The sequence below is a fragment of the Balaenoptera borealis genome (assembly GCF_965194805.1).
Source record: "Balaenoptera borealis genome assembly, chromosome: 2".
Taxonomy (NCBI): Eukaryota; Metazoa; Chordata; class Mammalia; order Artiodactyla; family Balaenopteridae; genus Balaenoptera; species Balaenoptera borealis.
The window spans coordinates 78,707,449-78,728,105 of record NC_138867.1 but is presented as its reverse complement, the minus strand read 5'-3'; the positions used below and the strand labels follow the sequence as shown (position 1 = coordinate 78,728,105).

The 20,657-nt window shown below is 34.4% G+C and overlaps 1 protein-coding gene across 9 annotated transcripts in view; it reads left to right on the top strand.

The window, feature by feature from the left end:
* Positions 1–20,657, top strand: part of SKIC3 (SKI3 subunit of superkiller complex) — a 162,110-nt gene that overhangs the window by 95,469 nt on the left and 45,984 nt on the right. For all 9 annotated transcript variants that reach the window (XM_082375059.1, XM_082375060.1, XM_082375062.1 and 6 more), the window contains 18 exons: positions 546–644; positions 752–860; positions 7,193–7,333; positions 8,160–8,261; positions 9,105–9,244; positions 11,401–11,487; positions 11,578–11,681; positions 12,122–12,248; positions 12,881–13,060; positions 13,395–13,519; positions 14,445–14,698; positions 15,880–15,982; positions 18,171–18,347; positions 18,436–18,580; positions 18,748–18,826; positions 18,916–18,977; positions 19,091–19,147; positions 20,581–20,649. In XM_082375059.1, the coding sequence (XP_082231185.1) occupies positions 546–644; positions 752–860; positions 7,193–7,333; positions 8,160–8,261; positions 9,105–9,244; positions 11,401–11,487; positions 11,578–11,681; positions 12,122–12,248; positions 12,881–13,060; positions 13,395–13,519; positions 14,445–14,698; positions 15,880–15,982; positions 18,171–18,347; positions 18,436–18,580; positions 18,748–18,826; positions 18,916–18,977; positions 19,091–19,147; positions 20,581–20,649 (2,160 nt within the window). The remainder of the gene's footprint in view (positions 1–545; positions 645–751; positions 861–7,192; positions 7,334–8,159; positions 8,262–9,104; positions 9,245–11,400; positions 11,488–11,577; positions 11,682–12,121; positions 12,249–12,880; positions 13,061–13,394; positions 13,520–14,444; positions 14,699–15,879; positions 15,983–18,170; positions 18,348–18,435; positions 18,581–18,747; positions 18,827–18,915; positions 18,978–19,090; positions 19,148–20,580; positions 20,650–20,657) is intronic.

The window sequence follows — 20,657 nt, the reverse complement described above, 5'->3', positions numbered from 1 at the left end:
AATATTTAGGAGGCTTCTTTTGGAATTTTCTTCAAAGTCAGTTAATAATACTATGTAGGAAGAATGATTTCATGATAGTTTAGTCATATCTCTGGTTTTTTACCAGAAGTATAACTTAATAAAAATTTTTTTTTGAGATTGAAGATTTGCTATCCTGAAGATGTTCCAAAGACTGTGCTGGTGATTTCAGAAGAGATGTTTTAAAAGTGATCTGAGCAGTAGCAGCTACACTGACATATGAGGCCGTACCTCTCAACTACTTAGTAGGGAGCAGCAAGCACTTACAAGAATGTTTTGTTAAATTAATGTCGCTAATTTATAGTTATTAGTTCAGTGCAGTCTGCTGGCCAGTTGGAGTTAGATGTATTCCAAACTTAATTATACATTTTTTTCCTCATTGAAATTGTAAGGCCAGACAATAAAACACATTTGCAGTTACTAGTTAAGGGTATGGTTTGTATAAGTAAGTCTTTAGTGTTCAACTATTTATTGTATTTGTCATTTAAGTATGCTACAGATAATAGCTTTTTGTCTCTTTGTTTCAGCTCTTAACTGCTTTCGAGAATGCACTGGACTTATCAGATAAGATTCCTAGTGAAGATCACCAGGTGCTTTATAGACATTTCATTCAGTGTTTATCCAAAGTAAGTTGATTTTTAAAATCTCTAACGTGACTTTCTATTCTAATTAGGAAAGTGCTCACAAGTATATTTTACTGCTACTCACTTTATTTTACTTTTATATTTTCAAGTTTCCTCATGAGACTGCTAGGTTGAAGAAGGCTTGTGAAGGAATGATAAACATCTATCCTACTGTACAGTATCCATTAGAAGTGCTTTGTTTGCATTTAATTGAAACAGGTAATTTATTCTTTGTTATATTGTGTGTCCCAGAGGTGTGAGAGTGATGTTGCTATGAATCAAAAATTGTTTTAGTGCCCCTTTGTGTGTAAGGCATTGTTTCAGTATTTCTGGACATGAGAGGAAGTACAATATGTATTCTTTGTGCACATGAAAAGGCTAAGAAATACAGGAAAGTATAGTGACACAGAGGAATTATGAGCTACTGAGTTCATTGTTGATCAGTGAAGTATTTTTGAAGGTAGGAATTGAAGAAGGTCTTGAATTTTCCACAGAAATTAGATGAACAGGAGAAGGTGAAAGATATGCCACATGGCATGAGCAGAGGAATGGGACTAGGTGTGGTTTTGGGGAATAGTAAAATAGTTTTATTTGCTGTAGTAGAAAGAATAAGGTATATTTTGATTAAGTAAGTTAGACTGTATTACACAGGGATATGAATGTCATGCAAAAGATTTTGTGAAAGATTAACATTCTCAGTGTTGATGTTACGTGGTATGTCAATGTCACAACAACATTGTTACAAATACTATAGTATGATAAAGTAATGAAGTTTGTGAATGATCTACTTTTTTAATTAAACAGCAGATTCAAGTCAGAGAGTGTGTCTTAGTGTATGCTTCATGCTGTTGCTTCTTTGTGTACTTTTGTTGGGGGGAGAGAGAAGTGATGGCAGCTAGCCTTCTGGGAGTTGCCAAAACTTGTAGCTGTGGATATCTTGTGCTTGTCAGTTCACAGGATGTTGACCATATTGGTTTTCACAACAGCTGCTGTCCGTTTTGCCAGTGTCTGTGCTGAATAGGTGTTTTAAAAAGAATTTGAATATCATTCCTGTCCATTCCTGTATTCACCTGATAGGAATATAGGTCATAGAAGTCAGTCATTGGAATGGAAATAACAGTACCAGCACCAGTGTGGTAGTGATTGTAAATTATTGCAGAGCTTTCCTAATCCATTTAAGTTTTTTCACTTTGTTGCTAAATGAGTATAGACGTGGGAATGCTTTGTATGTTAATGACCATCGCATGTTTCATAATTGAAAAATAGTTGAAAACTACTGCTTGAGATAAATGAGGGAAAATTCCTGTTACAAAAGTCTCATTGCACTTATCTTGGCTCTCCCCACTCTAACTTTCCCTTGTAAGTCCAACTTGTACTTTGTTTCCCCCTGGTGTCTGAATTAAAGTCCAGAACTCTTCAGTCTTGGATTTTTTTATGGTGAGAAGTAAGCAGACCCCCTTTTCCTTACTTTAACTGAGTCAAAGATAGGCGTGCAAGAGCAGTTTTCACTAACATGAGAAAAGAAAACATTAAAAGTGTTGTAGTGAGTAGATTTATGAAGTATAAAATCTTAAACTAATATGGTGTGCAGGATAGATTGTACAGAAGATAGACTAGATAGGGTAGAATAACTGATGCTAGGAATGAATGAACTATAGGAATGAATGAACTGGGAATATGATAGCAGCAATTGAAAGTAACAGGTGAAGGCAAAAATGGAAGAGATTTCTTAGAGGTGAAGGGAGGGAGAAATCAATTTTAACTTTCAACTCTCCTGAAAAGTTGCACTAATATGGAATGATGGTTTGTACGAAAGGTAAGTTGCTGAGAGGAGCTGTTAATGGGCATTCGGATGGAAATGCTCATCAGGGTTTGCCCATGAGAGATCAGCAAGGGTTAGAAGCCATTTGCGCGTAGGTGAAAGTGAATGGAGTGGATGACTTCAGAGGATGCCTGAGGGGCAGGAAGGTGAAAACTGTACCTTGGGCAGTGTTGGCTGCCTTGAAGGGAAAGGGAGGAAGAGGGTGAAGAGGGGATGGAGGACAGAGAAGCGAAGAGGGTCAGAGAGGAAGGTGGGGGACCCGATGCAAAGCAACATGGGAGGCAAGGAAAGAGCATTTCAGAAAGGAGGTCTGTCTTGAGAGATTGAGCAACTAATTTTATGATTAGGAGGCCTTTAGTAGGGCTGTCTTTTTCAATCAGTGATTGAATTGGAACTTAGAATACAGCAATGGGAAAAGAGTAGGAAGAAATGGTTAGCAGGTATAAAAAGAAGCAATCCGGGACGGACTGACTTCATTTAAGGGACAAGAGGAGGAAGTGTGAGAAGGGGATAGTAGGCTTTTAGAGGAGAAGGAGAATTGCAGTAACTCTCCTGGCAGGAGAGTTTCAAGAAGAAAGGGCTAGTTAATGCTATGGATGTTGCCTTGAGGTCAAGGAGGAAGAGGCATGCTAAGAGACTTTCGGTACAGGAAGCGTGCTTATGATTTTTTTTGTGTGTGGTTTTTTTGTTTGTTTTCCTCCAATAGGAAGCATAGTTCTAAGTCACCCGGTTTCTTCAACTTTTGGCATGAGACCCAGTGTGTTCCCAAGATAAGTGGACTGATTTTCTTTATTGTGTGGCCTCTGGTACTCATCCCTGCACCCCTTTTTCTGCTATTGAGAAATTCATGGCTGTTCACCCTTTTCTCTCTGTTCCTGTTCAGCTATTCATGGTTTGTGCCATTCCCTCATTATTGACGTGCTTACATGTTAATTGGCACAAGAAGATACACTGACGTTTCTTTTTGAGGACTGATCAAATGCTTTCTTAATAGGCACATATAATCCTATAATGTAGATTTGTTGAGTAAATATGCCCTAGTATATCAAAAAGCCTACAAAATTATAGAAGAAATAGGATCAACAAATAGTCTGCAGAGTTTTGCCCATAAATTCAATACTTGACAAAATGTTTTAGTAAAGAGATAGCAAAGGGATTATCTGATTGATTAGAGAGAGTGTTGATTTTTGTGAAAAAAAAAATACCATTCTCAAAGAGGGTTTGGGGATGAGTATTTTGCAGAATTGAAAGAGAGATCTATATCCTGGCAAAGGGGAGTGGGTAGGTGGATATTTACGTGTATGGTACACCAAGGAAGACTTCTTTCCCTACTGAAATGTTGGTTGTAAGGATTTGTGGAATGGAGCAGTTCAGGCTTAGGTACATTCTGAGGTGAAGCATTATTTTGGGGTGGAAGTTTAATAGTTAATGTAGGAGAGTAGGAAGCTGTGCTTAATGATTTCTTTCTTTTTTTTTTTTTTTTTTCTTCTTTTCATTGCTCCTTTAAGCCAGACTTTCTATGTATTAAAAACTTCTGAAAATCTGTGAGGTCTCTTAAAGGCTGATCTATCCTCCCCCAGAGTACTTTAGTGCCTGCAGAATTTGCTGCCTCACAGCAGTTAATCACTGGGTTCTTTTCCACTGGGGACAAATATATTTCATCCTCTTTTGTCCTCCTTTGCATGTTGAGGCTTGAAGACTCATTTGCAAAATGACTCAGTTTATAAAGCTTCACATAACAAGTAGTGAATAGCTTTCACAGTTGTCATCTGATGAAATGTTATTTCATGCTAAATGACCTTTTTGATTTATTTTATTTTGCTTTATTGCTGAAATGCGAGAGGATAAGAAAGCTTGTTTCTTCGAATCCAAACAGAAAAAAGTTTAAGATTTTCTGTTCCAGAAATATTACAAAATCCAGGTGGAAATAAAGAAATGAGTACATGTTGTTTTTCTCCCGCCAAGCTAGGTTAATTTAAAAGAAAAATTCTGCAGCACTGATGGATTTCTTTGGGATGTCAGAAATAAATTAGTTATTAAAAAAACCTCTTGCCTTTTTTTTTTGATAAACTTTTTAGGAAACAATTCTTATAGGTATTACTGAGCATCTACTCTGAACCTTTTCAGAACATCTTTTATCAGCTCCAAGTCTACCTTGCCTTATTGACAAATAAAAATAATATTGCCAAACTGTTTTAAAGTCGCTAAATCTGGAATCTTAGAATCTTTTAAATGTTAAAAAGAGCAGATAAGTTAAATAAACAATCTTCTATTCAAAAGCAATGAAGTCTATTTCCTTTCTGGTTTTATCCTCCACATTTATTTAGGTAGTATTTTCAACAAGAATTAGTATGGAGAAGAAGTGGATTGAGAGTTGAAGCTGGAATATTCCTGTCTCTTTACACAGGATCACTCATGTTGTTATTACTGTTGATGGTTTTTGTGAACACTGTAGAGAAATCCTCTAAGTGCCACTTGGTCATATGTAGAGAATATGTTATCCAGGGCTAGACGTGAATATAGTCTCCCCGAATCTCTTTTTGCTTTTATAATTGTGCTCCCAGATGTTAGCAAAGGGGACTATGTTAGGAAAATTTACCTTGTTTAAATGATTTTTGTGTGAATCCTAGACCTTTTGGAAACTATTTTCATCTGCCTATTCACACTTTGCTCACCTGTGTGCAGTTTTTAGTTAACCTAAATATGGATGATTTTTTAGGAAAGATGCATGATTGGCTTTTCTTCTTTTCATCCCAGGTGTGTTTTCTGTAATAAGGGCCGTTTTTATAGCCAAGATAGACTATCATGAATTGTGTTTCTGTGGAGTAAGAGAGAGTTTTGACTCAGTTGGATAGAAATCGAAGGTAAAAGTTTAGTAGCCATTTTATTTTCTTTTTTAGAGTGGTGAATGTCTTTAATTTTCCATAGTAATTCTCAGCCTTTACCTATTAATAGACTAAGCGTTTTGGGACATCAATTCGTAACGGTATTTTTAAAGGATCATTACAATATTTAATGAATGGCTACATGTACAAGATACTATACTAGTCCCTACCCTTCAGAAATTACTGTTTAGCTACAGAGGCAACAAAGGCAGGGTATATATGTTATAAAGCTAGTAATACAGTTGGTATACAGTATTGGTAAATACTGTAGACTGGTGATTCTTAAAGTATGATCTCTGGACCAGTAGCATCAGTATTGCCTGACAACTTGTTAGAAATGCAAATTCGCAGGTCTAATATCAGACCTACTGAATCAGAAACTTTGAGAGTAGGGTTCAGCATTTTTTGTTTTAACAAGTCCTCGAGGTTATTTTGATATCTAGTTTAGACAGTATTGCTGGATAAAAAAGGGGGGGGGGAGGTAAGCCCCAGTGGTTTGCTTTTGGAGGATATAGGGTGTATGGAACTAGGCATGTCTATTCTTGGAATTCATATTTATGGAAGCGATAGTGAGAACATATTGATGGAAGGGAAATTCTTGTCTAGAAGCAGGCTTGTATCTTTTTTACTGGTTTATTAACCAAGATAGTATTTCTTCCAGTTTATTCTCATATTTCACCAAACAGTATTGAAGTTTTAATTCGTTAGCCATTATGAATTCTTTGAATTTTTGGTGCTAACTTGGACTTCTAAATTAATATATAAAATATTACTTAGGAATTATATACATTGTTGTATATCTGGTTTTGAAAATTTTGAAATATATAAGCTAAATGGTATCATGCAAAGAATTCACCTTTGACATCTGTTACTGAAACAGTGGTTCCATATGTGGTTTGGGGCTGTTTTATAGAGATATTAAAGCATCAGGTCTCTTTTTCAGATAAATTATTTTTATCTGTTCCCCTTATTTATTGCTTCAAGTTGTAAATTACTGTCTCAATTACTTTTTAAGAATTTCCGTATGTGATTAAACAATTTATTAAAGTGGTGAATGGTAGTCCCAGTTAATTCTCAAAACAGAAATCATATTTTCCACCTGTTTTTGTGCTTTTCTGGGAACAGGAATTCTGAGAATGATTGAGGTTGGAGAAAATGGAAATACAATATAACAGAACCTACAATGTTTTCTAAACTAATTTTTTTTACCAAACTAAATTCAAAACGTAGGCATTGGATGATTACTACATAAGCCTAACTGTTAACTTATATAGGAAAAAAAAGTTTTGAATGTAAACTTAAGAAGAATGTGACTACGTCTTTGTACAGTTTCCTGCTGAGTGGCCTGTCTTTTGATCCTGGGCTGCTGGAAGAGTCCCCTGCATCTGGCATCTTGGCTGCCGCATCTCTAGCAGCACGTTGTTGTCCAGGGAGAGAGGCTGGCAAAGATACTGTCCTTTGACAGGGATTCCTTCATCTAACAACCAGAGTTCTTATTGCTGAATAGCAAAGGGAGACCCGGTGGCATGCAGCGGGCCGAGTCTTAGCCTCGTGGCAAGTAGCAGTAGGTTTCTTGCTTGAAACCCTTGAGTACGACAGCAAGTTCGGTTTACCCATACTGCTGTGTGTAAAGTGGTTTCTACTTCTGGCATTTAAGAAGAAGAAGGAGCATCATTTTCTTTATGAAATGTTGATATTTTCTACATTTGTTGGTCTATTTAAGTTTCGAATTCCTGGAATCAAGATATGGAAGTGTTTGTGTAAGACAGCTCTTGGGGTTTAAGTGTACAGGTTTTGGCACATATTGGTATATGTATGCTAATAACTTTTTCTTTTAATTCCAGGAAGCCTTACTGATGAGGGAGAACAGTATTGTTGTAGATTAGTGGAAATGGATTCAAAAAGTGGTCCAGGTCTCATTGGTTTAGGCATTAAAGCATTACAAGACAAAAAGTACGAAGATGCTGTTAGGAACTTAACAGAAGGTGAGTGTTCAGTGTGCAACATACAACATGAGGTATAGTTGTTAGCAGGCATTTATCTTTGGGCCTTTCTTTAAGGAATATATATATTTAGGATAGAAGCAAAAAAATGTACTTACATACTCTGGAGTCTGCTTAAGTTTGAATTCCAACTCTGCCACTCACTAATTTCAAGACCTTATGAAAGTTAATTAAACTCTTTGTGTCTCAGTGTTTTCGTTTGTAAAATAAGGATACTATCTCCATGCTTAGGAGGCTTTAATTTAGTCTTATCAGGTATGACAATTCTGGATGAACTTTCTTTCATATTGAGGTCTGAATGACAAATACAAGCCTGGCAGCGGGAGGAGCATTTTAGGCCAAGAGTTGAAATAGCCTGAGGTGAGAGAAAAGCTAGCGTTCAGGGAACTGCTGATCGTTCAGCAAGATTTGAAAATAAAGTATGGGAGCAGGAGGGGACAAGAATTGAGGCTGGAAAGGGGCCTTGCAAACCTTGTTAAGAGGTTTGCATGTTATCCAAAGGGCAGCTGGGAACCAGCGGAAAGTCTTAAGTAGGGGAATTTCATAATCCCATTTTTATTTTTAGAAATGTTCTGGCTACAGTATAGAGAATGAATTGGAGTAGATGGCAAGCACTTGCATTGATGTGGGATAGATGATGGAGGACTGAACTGAAGTGGTGGGGCGTGGAATCAATGTGACTTTGTGACTGATTAGATATGGACTACAAGGGAGAGGGGAGGAGTCTGATTTGGGGAGTGGATTGTGGTGCCATTCATCTCAGTCATAACGGAAACCTTGGATTTTGTGATTACTGTTATCCTTTTAGGGTTAAAGGAAAGCCCTCTCTGCACAGCTGGATGGTATCATCTGGCAGAAGCCCAAGTCAGAATGCATAAACCTAAGGAAGCTCTTCTTTCATGCAATCAAGGTATTCTTGACATCTTCCAGGGTGGCCAACCCTGTTTCTTTTCATCTTAAAGGAGACTGATAATGGTGCTTTATTTTGTATTTTAAGTTACCAACTAATTTAAATTTCATTGAGGAGGTTAAAAAAAAACACACCAAGTCTGTGTGCATGTCTACTACTATATTTTTAAACCAACGATGAGTGTTTATCAAAGGTTTCCTACACTTGGAATTTTGACAAAGTCAGTTTAGGCTTGTGTGGTGATGCTCTGTCTTTGTAACAGGGAAGCTTCTTGTGTGACCTGCGACCTTCACTCTAACGTAGATTCTTGATTCCTTCAATGTAGGTAATAGACAGGGAGAGGTATCTTAGAGCCTATCTGCGTGTGCTCACGTAGGTCAGGTGTGGGGTAAGAAATCAGAGAAGTGATGCACTGCTCTTGGCCTGGCTGGTGACCTTGCCTCTGCAGTTGGGAAACAGTGTACCTTGGTTCATCCTAATTCAACTTCTTTTCCCTTCCATTATCCTTAATGTGCTATTTTTGTGACAGATGCTTTGGCTAAGGGTTAACCTCTGTTATGTAGCAGATATAGACAGCCATTGTTTTGTTTCAGGATGTTCAGTTTTATTATATGTTACGTGAAGATGGAGGTTTTAAATTTAGATCTATTCTGTTTCAAATTCAGATATTTTCATAAAGAGTTCAGGGAAGAATTTATAGTTAGCTTTGAATTATTCTTCATGTACATTGTTTTGACAGTTTATTCTTACTACATCTACAATTTGTTATATGTTACCCTTAAAAAGAAAAAAAAAAGTGAAGTGATACGATTGTCTTCATTCAGATGTCCTTAATTTTGTCAGCTCTGAAGAACATAGATAATCTTGGTGTGTCTGGTGGCAGTCTTCATCAGAAGAATCTTTGTCTTCATTTGAAAGCAGAGGCTTTGATTAAACTCTCAGATTATGAATCTTCAGAGGAAGCAATTCGTACTCTTGATCAGGTAGTCTTATCATTGCATTTTTCCCTTCGCCTTATTTAGTTTTCGGTCAACCAGGCATCAACCACTCTCTCCTTACCACAAATATTTACTTACAAAAATTTTGTGTTAGAGGTATGAATTCACCACCTCTGCACTTTTTGGAAACTCCTAAAGTTATTTGTTTGCCTCTTGGTTAAGTACTTACAGTGTTCTTCATATGATGCAATTTCTTTCTTTAGTTCTTGCTCTTATTCTCCTTTTCTCTTTTCGCCCTCTTGGGTTATCAATACTTGATTATTAATTTGGTATTCTAAATTTTTCCCTCTAGAAAATATTTCATAGATTATTGACAAGAATTATTAAGGACATTTGTAGCTTCATGGTAGAGAATTTTGCGTGTTTTATTCAACTTAAAAAACACTCTGAGGAAGATTGATATTTAAGAAGGAAACTGATTTCTTACTGTTTTTGAGTCAAGCAGTTTGAAATTCCCTAGCAAAAACTAGTAAATTATGAATTATAACAACGTGGTGCCTTTAACAATATAAAGATATTTTTCAGATAAAGGCTATTTTTGGTATAAAATTAAAATTATATCACTCAGTATATTGCAGAGTTCTGAATTTTTATAAAAAAATCATTGTTTTTTATATTTCAAAAGGCTTTGCATTTCATAGTTTTTCTTTAAAATTAGAACAGTTGTCAGGATCCTTCAAGAACAAATATCTTATTTTCTTGTTTTCTCTCAATACTTGCCTTCCACCAAATAGTGTGTTTTGGGTGAATGCTTTGGCGAGGTCTTTCCGTACTCTTTTTTTTTTTTTTTTTTTTTACAAAAAACAAAAACCAAATGAAAAGTTCCTTGAAGAACTGGTAGAATCCAAGTCTGAGACAGAAAATGTACAAGATGAGCCCAGGACATCTTATAATGCTAGAAACCAAAGAAACCATAAAAGGCTATTAGAATTATGTCAGAAGCGCTCAGGAACTAGCATGAATTGATTTTTACTGGCTAAAGAGGGGATGGTTTGAGCAGTAGTAACTGCAGTAGATTAAAACACATCATTTAAGTTTAAATCCATGTGTTAATAATGATACCAAAAAAAATCAACAAATCATCCTCAGTAAAGTGAATCTTTGAAGGATGCTAAGGAACCAATTGGAAAAAATCGAAGTATTTATCCTATGTTTCCTTTATGAACTGTTCCTCAGAATGATCAAATAGATAATGAGAGGAGGGGAAATTTCTCTTTGTTGAAGTATGCCATCGAATAAGAAAAGAAGGAATGATAGAATTAGAAAATCACCATTTTGCAGTCCATAATGAATTAATAGATCTAGGCATTGAGGATCAATGGCTGCTTAACATCACAAGAAAAAAAGACAACTAGACATAACCAGGTGCAAGAACACATGAGGTATTCTTGCCAGAACATCAAACCTGAATCAGATCAAAGTTCTAGACCTACTAATTTATAGAAGATACAGGGGACCAGGAAACATGTCAATACCATGACAATACGATCATCAAGAGCCAGACTTTGAGAAACTGTGAAAGTGGCCCATATTTTTCAACAGTTAAATTTTAAGGGAGAAAAAAAGAGATGGAAGGAAACCCTATAGATTAAAAGAGACTTAAGAGACATATCAGCCAGTTGAAATGTATGTACCTTATTTGGATTTTGAGTAAAACAAATTCTTTAAATATTTTATGAGACAACTGATAAATTTGAACACTGGTTAATTATTTGATGATGTTAAGGATGTATTGTTGTTTTTGTTTATGTGTTTATAATGGTAGTATGATTATGTTATTAAAAATAAACATATTTTTTAGATACAGATACTAAACTATCAGATGAAAAGCTATGATTTCTGGGGTAATCTAAGCCGGAGTGTGGTGAAATAGGTGGAGGTATAGATGAGAAAATATTGGCTTTGAGCTAATCATTTTGAAACTAGATGATAAGTACATGTGGGTTCATTATGCTATTCTCTAATTTTTTAATGTATTTGAAATTTTCTTTAATAAAAAGATTGCAAAGAATGAAAGTGTTAATAGTGATAGAAATCAGGACCTCTAAGTCTTCATACAATGGTCATTCTTTAGTTAAAGCAAAACATTGCTGCATTGTGTTGTAGGAGATTTATAGCAATTCTTTACAATTATTTTCTAGGTTTCTGATGCAAATAATATCCCAGGACTTTTGGTTCTCAAAGGCTTGGCCTATCTGAACAAAGGCTCATTAGATGAAGCTTCAAAGGTTGGTGTTTTCATTTAAACTGAGGTTTTTTTTTTTAAGTTAAAAGTTATTTTTATCTGGATATGGAATTGATAGATATATACTTTATAGATTATGGAAGACCTTCTCTCTTCTTACCCTGACCTAGCTGAAGCTCATGCCCTGGAGGCTTTGATTCATTTTACCAAAAAGGACTATCTACAAGCAGAAAAATGGTAAGGATGTATTTAGGTTGCTCATAAACCTAGTCCTATCTTAATTTAATATTTCTTGAAAAATTCAAAATGAATGGGTTTGATAAAGATCTAGTGTTGCATAAATTTGATCTTTGTAAGCCTTAGTATTTTTAAGAAATGTATTTAGCATGTAGCACAGTAACTGTAGAAAATTTCACGATGGGTTTGAAATCTCATTAGCTGATCATAATGTTCAGTAAGCACATATAATGTTTGGTTTTAAGTTTGGTTTCCTCTTCTAATCATTTTTTTTTTCTCATGATCTATATCCTAAAGTAATGACTTGCTTCTAATTTACCATCCTTGAATAAGTCAAACTTTGATTGTTCCAACTAGGTGTCTCCTATTTTTTTTTAATCTATCTATCTATCTATCTGTCTATCTATCTGAATATTCCTTTCTTCCCTTTTGTGACTTAGTTTTCAGCTAGCTCTTGAGAAAGATGCTGAAGTTGCTGAATATCATTACCAACTTGGGTTAACATATTGGTCCATGGGTGAAGAAACAAGAAAAGATAAAACAAAGGCTCTTACCCATTTTCTAAAGGTAACATATGCTATTATTTAGTTCTTAGTTGAAATGGATTCATTATGAAATCCAAATATAATAATCACGTAAGTTAGGTACTTAAAGTTACTCTTTACTGAATTTTTTTTTGTGTTTCATCTCTCACACATAAGGTTTTGTGAGAATGTTGTATGGGTTTTCAAGGAGAAAATTAAACCATAAAAATGTAAAAGTTACTAATTTAAGAAACACATATTATAGAAAATGAGACATAAGTACCTTTGGAAAACAATACTGTTTTTAGGTAATTTCCACTGTACTTTTATTGGCATGTGAGTCTTACATACTTCTACGTGTTTAGCTTCTTATATTTTAGATGTGTAACAACTAGAAGTTTTACATTCCTATCTTGACTCATAGAAACAGATTGATGAAATAATAACTCTAATTTCGCATTTCTTTTAGCAGAGAAATAGTATTTTTATACTTGTTTGTTTTCTATAACCGGTGATGGCCAGTTTTCACGTCTGCTTTAAATCTTACATTAAAGGATGTTTTGGCATATTTTTGTATATTTAATTTTTTTCTTTAATCTGTGTATCTTTTGTGTTTTTAAAGGGACCCCTCCAAACAAACTTAATATTCTGTTATTATCAATTTTTATTTCACAGGCTGCCAAACTGGATACATACATGGGCAAAGTTTTCTGCTATTTAGGTCATTATTACAGGGATGTAGTAGGAGATAGAAACAGAGCCCGTGGATGTTACAGGAAAGCTTTTGAATTAGATGACACTGATGCTGAATCTGGAGCTGCAGCAGTTGACTTAAGTGTAGAGCTTGAAGAGATGGTATGTCTAATAATTTAAACACTTTTGTCTTTTTTTTTTTTATCCTGAGTATAGAAATAGAAATATTTTTATATGTGTACTTGAAAGTTATTATTTTTTAATTTTAATTTGTAGATGCTATAGAAATATTTCTGCCACTGCTTATAAATAGAGTAAATTTTCTTTTTATTGGCAGATATTAAATTACTTAATGTTGAAAGTGTGGTTCTGTATATACCAGTGTAAGTTTAAAAAATCAAAAGTGGTAAATGAAAATATATCTGTTTATTTACATAAGTGTTCAGTATTTTTATAATATTTAATATCTCTAATACTAGTCTTTTCTTTTTATTAGGAAACTGCCTTAGCTATCCTAACAACAGTCACTCAAAAGGCAAGTGCTGGAGCGGCAAAATGGGCCTGGCTTAGGCGAGGACTATACTATTTAAAAGCTGGTCAACATTCTCAAGCAGTGGCTGAGTAAGGCACCTTTCTATATTTAACCTCTGATAGCCTAATGGTTCCTTAAATTAAACTCCATTTATATCCAAAATGAACTTATAAGTTGCCTCATACCAGGTTGTATTTTGAGGGAAGAAATAGCAAAATTTATTTATGGTTAATTGGTTCTTATTATCTGCAAGGCACTGGAATTACAAAATTGGATTAACTGATGTCCTTGTGTTAAGGAGAGAGCCATCCAGGGAAGTGAAGTCTTAATAGTATCATGTATATAACAGGTTCTCAATAGAAATTTAAGGAATGATAAAAAGCCAAGGTTAATATCTTTGTTGTTCTCCCACTGACAAGCATTGTTTTGGGGAAGGGGAGACACTGGCAGCTTGAAGGGCATTTGGAGCAGCTCATTTTTAGTAATTTGGTTTGAACCGTGTAAAGAAAATACGTTTGAGTCAAAGTTGTTCTGATTTATGTTAATACCTAGAATACAGGCATTTAAAATTTTTTCATGGCTGTGGAATCTGATCAGAAATTTAAAGCATGCCTGTTGTTCCTATTTTTCAACTCTCATATTTTTGTTTTGGTAGGAGGCTTGGTGGGGGCTTATAGACTGTGATGAGGCATATTGAGATATATACCTATTCTGGTAGGATAGGAAACTGGAGTTCTCCTACATAGTCCAGGGAAAGAAATTTTGGTGAGCATTTCTTCAAAAATTTATTTCGTTTTTATTCATTCTAAAATTACAATAAAATTTCTTAGTATTAAAAAACCCATGTCATAAAAGGAACAGGTATACTTGCTTTAAATAAATATGGTTTTCCACTTTTATCCATAGGAGGAACCATGGATATGTGTGATTCAGTTAAATTACTTTGTATTTTTCTTTCAGATATGGAAGTAGTTCTATTACTTTTAGTTCTCTTACTCTTTCTTGAAATTTCAGTTTACAGGCAGCATTGAGGGCAGACCCAAAGGACTTCAATTGTTGGGAGTCATTAGGAGAGGCATATTTAAGCAGAGGTGGCTATACAACAGCCTTGAAATCCTTCACAAAAGCCAGTGAGCTGAACCCCGAATCCACGTACAGTGTGTTTAAGGTTGCAGCAATACAGCAAATCCTAGGCAAATATAAAGAGGCGGTAGCTCAATACCAGCTGATCATTAAAAAGAAAGAAGATTATGTGCCTGCTTTGAAAGGTAATTTCTCTTTAATAGCTCCTTTGTCTTTTGTGATACTGAAGTATAAAATCCTTGAATAAATTTCTAAATGTATCGAGTAACTTGAAAAGGACTTCTTTAGTCAACAGCAAGTGTCCGGTATGAACTGCTTATAGTATAGCTTGTTATATAGATTTGAATATAGAAAGATGAAATTTTGATTCATAACGGTTAATAAATAGTAATAAGATAGAGATTTAGCTTTTAGATAAATAGCATGATAGCTGTGGGATCTAAAAACGGATCTCTAAAACAAGAATTTCCCTGCTCTTATATTTTGATAATTAATTCACTATATTCTCAGAATATCTTAATACCTTTTAGTTACTTTGTAAATTATAGAATCTCATTTTTAAACTTTTTGAACTTTAGAGGCAACTTGCATTGTTTTGTAATTATCTAAATTAATTTTAGTTCCTTTATAGATACCTGTTCCTTCTTAACAAATTATTTTTGGTAATTTAAAGTAAAACACCACCATCCATATTTAATTAATTTTTTAATGATTACTTCTAACCATTAAAAAAAACCTGGAGCTCATTATATTTGCTTCCCTCCTTTTCCTTTTCCTTTTTAAAGAAGCAGTGGGGGGTTTAATTCAGAAATAGTGTATGTTTTAAGTGACATGTAACTTAGGCCTTGAAACCCTTTTTAAAAAAATTTTTTTTAAAACTCCTTAACAGAAGGAGAACTCACATTTATTACATGTTTACTGGCCACTTTAGGAAATTGCTGTTTCATTTAATTTTGATAGTATAGTTTGCTACATAGTTTTGAATATAAAGAGGTCAAATCTTGTTTCACAACACCTAATAAATATTAATATGATAGCAAGTAGCATCATATTAGATATTATTAGGTAATATCCCCATTTTCAAAGCTAAGATTTTAAGAGGTAAGTAATTTGCCCAAAATCAAGGAAATTCTTAGGTTCCATAGATAGTTTTTATCTTTTAGTACATGTTTACTCCAGCAGAACCCTGCCATTTGAATTCTTTAATAAATGCATCAAGGCCATGCTTAAAGATAACTTTTATAAAATACCATTAAGTTTTGTTTTCTGGAAAGTGGCTGTAATATAACACCAATGAATTTATTTGATGTTCATTCTCAGTGTTTCTTTTACATATTTTAACAACTACAAACTTCCCTGATTTTAGGTTTGGGTGAATGCCATCTCATGATGGCAAAAGCAGCTCTAGTCGATTATCTTGATGGGAAAGCTGTAGACTACATAGAGAAAGCACTGGAATATTTTACTCGGTTAGTATCATTATTTATGAGTTTATTTTCTTAGTATTATATAATAAAGCCAATTTTAGGAAATCATGCTTTGTTTATCCTGTTAGCTATAGCGATCATTATTCAGAATCTCAAACGTAAAAGAGTAACAGACTAGTCAGTTAATTCTGTAACATACGTATTGTATTAATTTTGCACTGGGGAACAGATACAATTTCTTGCTTTTAGCAGCTGACATGCTGGAAGCATAGAGAAGGATGGGAAGGAAGAAGCAGTCGGCTAGTGGAGCAACAGCTTGGGTACCACGTGTTATTGTTCTCTTTCAGGAGACCTAGAGATGCAAGTATCTCTAACTGGAACTGATTGGAAAATGGGGCTTCAGGTGCACAATAGGCTTTACATTCAGTGATCAGGACCCGTTTTAGACTAATTGGTAGGGCTGAAGGTGAAGGGAGATGAGCAATCTGATTGCTCTCGGAGAGAATCTGTGAAGGAAAAGAAGTGATGTCTAATAACAAGAAATAAATCAGAAAAATTTCAGTAAATCTGGTTATTTTATAGAACTAAATTCGTTAGGTAGAAGTGTTATTTGTGATAGATGACTAAAAAGTACTCAAGTTAGACATAGAATTAAATTTTTTTGCTCTTAAACATCTTTCTTGTGCTTCACTTCCTTTCTTTCCCTACTTGCCCTCTCCTGTGTGTCGTGTTGATTTGCTTGCTCTAGAATTGCTTTGCTTTGAACATGAACCAAATCTGAAATGAAAACTTCATTCTTTTCTCCCACTGATTTTTATTGCTACTTTTCAAGTCTTATGTAATACATATGGCTCTTTCCAAAGAGGAAGGTATTGTGAAGAGGGGTGTAATTTGTTTGAACTAGTATTTAAGGGTAAATGTGAACCTTTGAGTGATGATACTTCAGCTACAAATACTGCCTTTCTGAGTCTGGGGAATTTTGTTCTGGATAACACTCACAACTAATTAGGAGGAGGTATACGAAACTTTTAAAGTGATATCCCCACATTTATATTTACTTCTAGACTTAAAGTTCACACTACCACAGTTCTTGTGTAAGGGTGGTAGAAGTTATTTCACTTTACAGATATTTTATTTTTTTATTGAACTTAAAAGGAGATAAGAGTTTAGGTTGCTAAAACTGCCAGTGTTTTCTTTTCTGTTTTCCCCTCTGTTTTCTTCTTTCATGCTGTCAAGTTTAGAAATTACACTAAGATATTTAGGCAAAAGAGCTACAAATAGTGTTGTCCTTCCTCCTGATCCTCACAGTGGGCTTTCAGTGATGACTGCAGTAATTAATCTTGTTTCTCAGGGAGACATTGAAAAATGATTTTTGGCTGGACTCCATGAGTAGAAAAGGCTATGAAAAATGTTCCATCTGCTTGCCCATCTGCCAGTAACATAGCTGTTTGTGATAGCTGATTATCGAGACTTGGCTTAATTGTGAAATTGCTGTGTTTTATTTGTAAGATTTTGAGAAGAGAAAAGTGAAGAGAAATGAATAACTGAGATATTCTCATTCTAAAAAGAAGTGCCCTTTATCACCATAATTAATATTTTTATTTACTTTTTGAGCTTGTCCACTGAGTCTTTCTTGCTTCAATAAATACGGTTTTTCACATTCTCTTATTTAGATTTTTTGGTATTCTTGATCTCAGAGAGTAAAAATCCTTTGGACTACCAAATATATTTTACATTTACTAGTCCTTTTTTTTTTTAATATCTGAGGGAAGATCTGCCAGCAAAACCTAAGTTTATAATAATCAACTATGAGACAGTTACCAACTTTACTGCTTTGGTTTTTGTTTAAATAGACAAACACAAAAAGCATAGTTTAAAAAATTCAGTATTAAAGGTAAATTGGTCCTGGAAAATTTATTGATTTATTTATGTGATTTCTGCTGCTTCTAAGAAAAATGATAAAGAGTACCAAAGAAATGTTTACAAAGTTTCTGTCACTTAAAACAGTCCATTCCTTCTCCTTCCCCTCTTCCTTTCTTCATAATAAGGAGGTGATAAGATATAAGATGGCTAGAAGGAATTCAGTAAAGCATTTACTGCATTTAACTAAGGAACTAAATCAAAATTGTATATATACTTTTTCTGTTTTAATTGTATGTAGTAGTGAGGGAGGTAAACGCCATACTTTTTGGAAATAATTTGTAAGAATCACACTGTTTCTTTTTTTTAGGGCTCTGCAGCATCGAGCTGATGTGTCTTGCCTTTGGAAGCTAGTTGGGGATGCTTGTACCAGTCTGTATGCTGTCTCACCATCTAAAGTGAATGTTAGTGTCTTAGGAGGCCTCCTAGGTCAGAAAGAAAGAAAACAAGTATTAAAGAAAAATGAGCTCCTCCATCTTGGAGGAAGGTAACTTACAAAGATTGCCAGTGGATGACATTCAAATCGAATTAGAACATCATAACACAATATAACATTCACTTTTATATTTCCATAGGTGTTATGGTCGTGCATTAAAACTGATGTCTACATCTAATACGTGGTGTGATCTTGGAATTAATTATTATCGCCAAGCACAACATCTAGCAGAAACAGGCAGCAACTCAAATGATCTTCAGGAGCTGTTGGAGAAATCTTTGCATGTATGGTTTTGAGAAATTTTTCATAATCTTTTAAAAAAACTAAGGGCTTTTCTGAAAGATGCTTTTGATAAAGTAAATTCTGTAGTGTTTTCACATAAAACCACATTTATCTTGATATAAATGCTGATATTCTGAGAAATAAAAATTTATCTACTTTTACTTTTCAGTGTCTGAAAAAGGCTGTGAGACTTGACAGTAATAATCATTTATACTGGAATGCTCTTGGTGTAGTTTCATGTTACAGTGGTAAGAATTGAGTAACACTTCAATATTTTTAGAAGATTGCCTGTTTTCAGGCAGTAAAGTTCAGTTTTATTGAAGTTTGTATTTTTCAGGTATTGGAAATTATGCCCTTGCTCAGCACTGTTTCATCAAATCAATCCAATCAGAACAAATTGTGAGTGTTACGTGTCTCTGTCTATGCAAAATAACTTCAAAATTTAGTGTTAATGATTTTCTGAGACTGCTATGTAGACAAGGGACCTAATTTTGTATATGTGTGTTTTTTAGAATGCTGTTGCATGGACCAACTTGGGAGTGTTATACCTTGCAAATGAAAAGATTGAGGTACATATATTATCTGTTTTGTCCTATTAAAAGTAAAGGACATTTTCTATATATGTCCTCTTCATAATAGCTTAACTTCTTGTGGAGAAATACTTTGCACATTGTTATCTATCCAGCATGCTCTCTAATGTGCTAGACCATTGATAGCATTCACTTTATTATATTGAATAATGAATGTGTAAGATTTATTTCCCTTTCCATGTCACAAGAAATTTCTGGTTTTATAATTATGTTGTTTTTTTCATTTGGAGATTAAAATAATTCTGTTACGAATTATTTGGGTGTTTTTCTTTTTATCTTTTACACATTAGGAGGAGTCCCATGTAGGCTGTGTTGGGGGTGGGGTGATGAAGTAAGGGCGTTTATTAGTACTCTCTAGAAACTTAAATTTAACCTTTGCTTGGTAATTTAGATTTGGCTTTAGCAGGTATTAATCCCTTTACATGCCACGGTGTAAATTGTCATACTTGAAGAGTTGTACATAGAGAGTTGGAACTACAGTAATGGGGAGCATGTTTATAGGTCATGTTTAGAAGTTTCCACAAATCTATATATAATAGCACATCTGTACTGTTTTGTGTTTCAGCCAGTATATTGAATATCATCCTTTTAAAATAGCTTCAGTGGTATTCTCAGGGATACATGAAGTCACTGCAGAGATTGCTTTAGAAGATTGTAAATAGAATGAAGAAAAATATTAATTTGGATCTTAAAATATGTGAAAATATTTTTTAAAAATTTAAACAAAGCCAAGTCTTAGTTAATAAGCTACTAATGTGGTTTTATGGTAGTGTGGTGCAGTTGTTGCCCATGAGCTTACTTTCTTATGAGAAAAAAAGACTGTTTCCTGCCACACATAGATAATTGGTAGATAATTGGGAAAACAATATAAAGCAGCGTATAATAAGTTATTCTTTGTAGCAGAAAAAAAAGCATACGATTTAAAGTGTCCAAGTGGGGTAACTTGAAAGTTTCCTAATTGTTTAGCTCAGATTTATGTTGACCACTCCTTTCGCCCAGTAGCAGGTCTCAGACCTCACTGGTTGTTAGTTTTTATCTTCCCAGTTGAGCTCCAAGAGAGGGGAATAGATACAGCCTTCTCTAATTATTTCCACCGGACCTGTGGCTTAGCAAATAGATGGTTGATTGGTTCAAAGTTCTACAGACTATGAGGTAGACACCTACAGTGCCCTTTCATTGAGGACCAGAATCCCTAAGCCTGCAGAGAAATCTGTTGAATCCGGGACTCTTTCAGGACTATATTTAAGACATAGTTTTAAGCATTGCCAATTGTGCTTAAACAGTGAAGTTTTAGGTACATTTGTATTTATGTTTACAAGTCTGACTTTTCTTATTCTCTTATGCTTTTTACATACAAGTGCTTTAATATAAAGTTAATTAAATGGCTTGTTATTTTTTGCCTTTTTTCCTAGCAAGCTCATGAAGCTTTCAAAATGGCTCAATCCCTTGATCCATCTTATTTAATGTGCTGGATTGGACAAGTAAGATA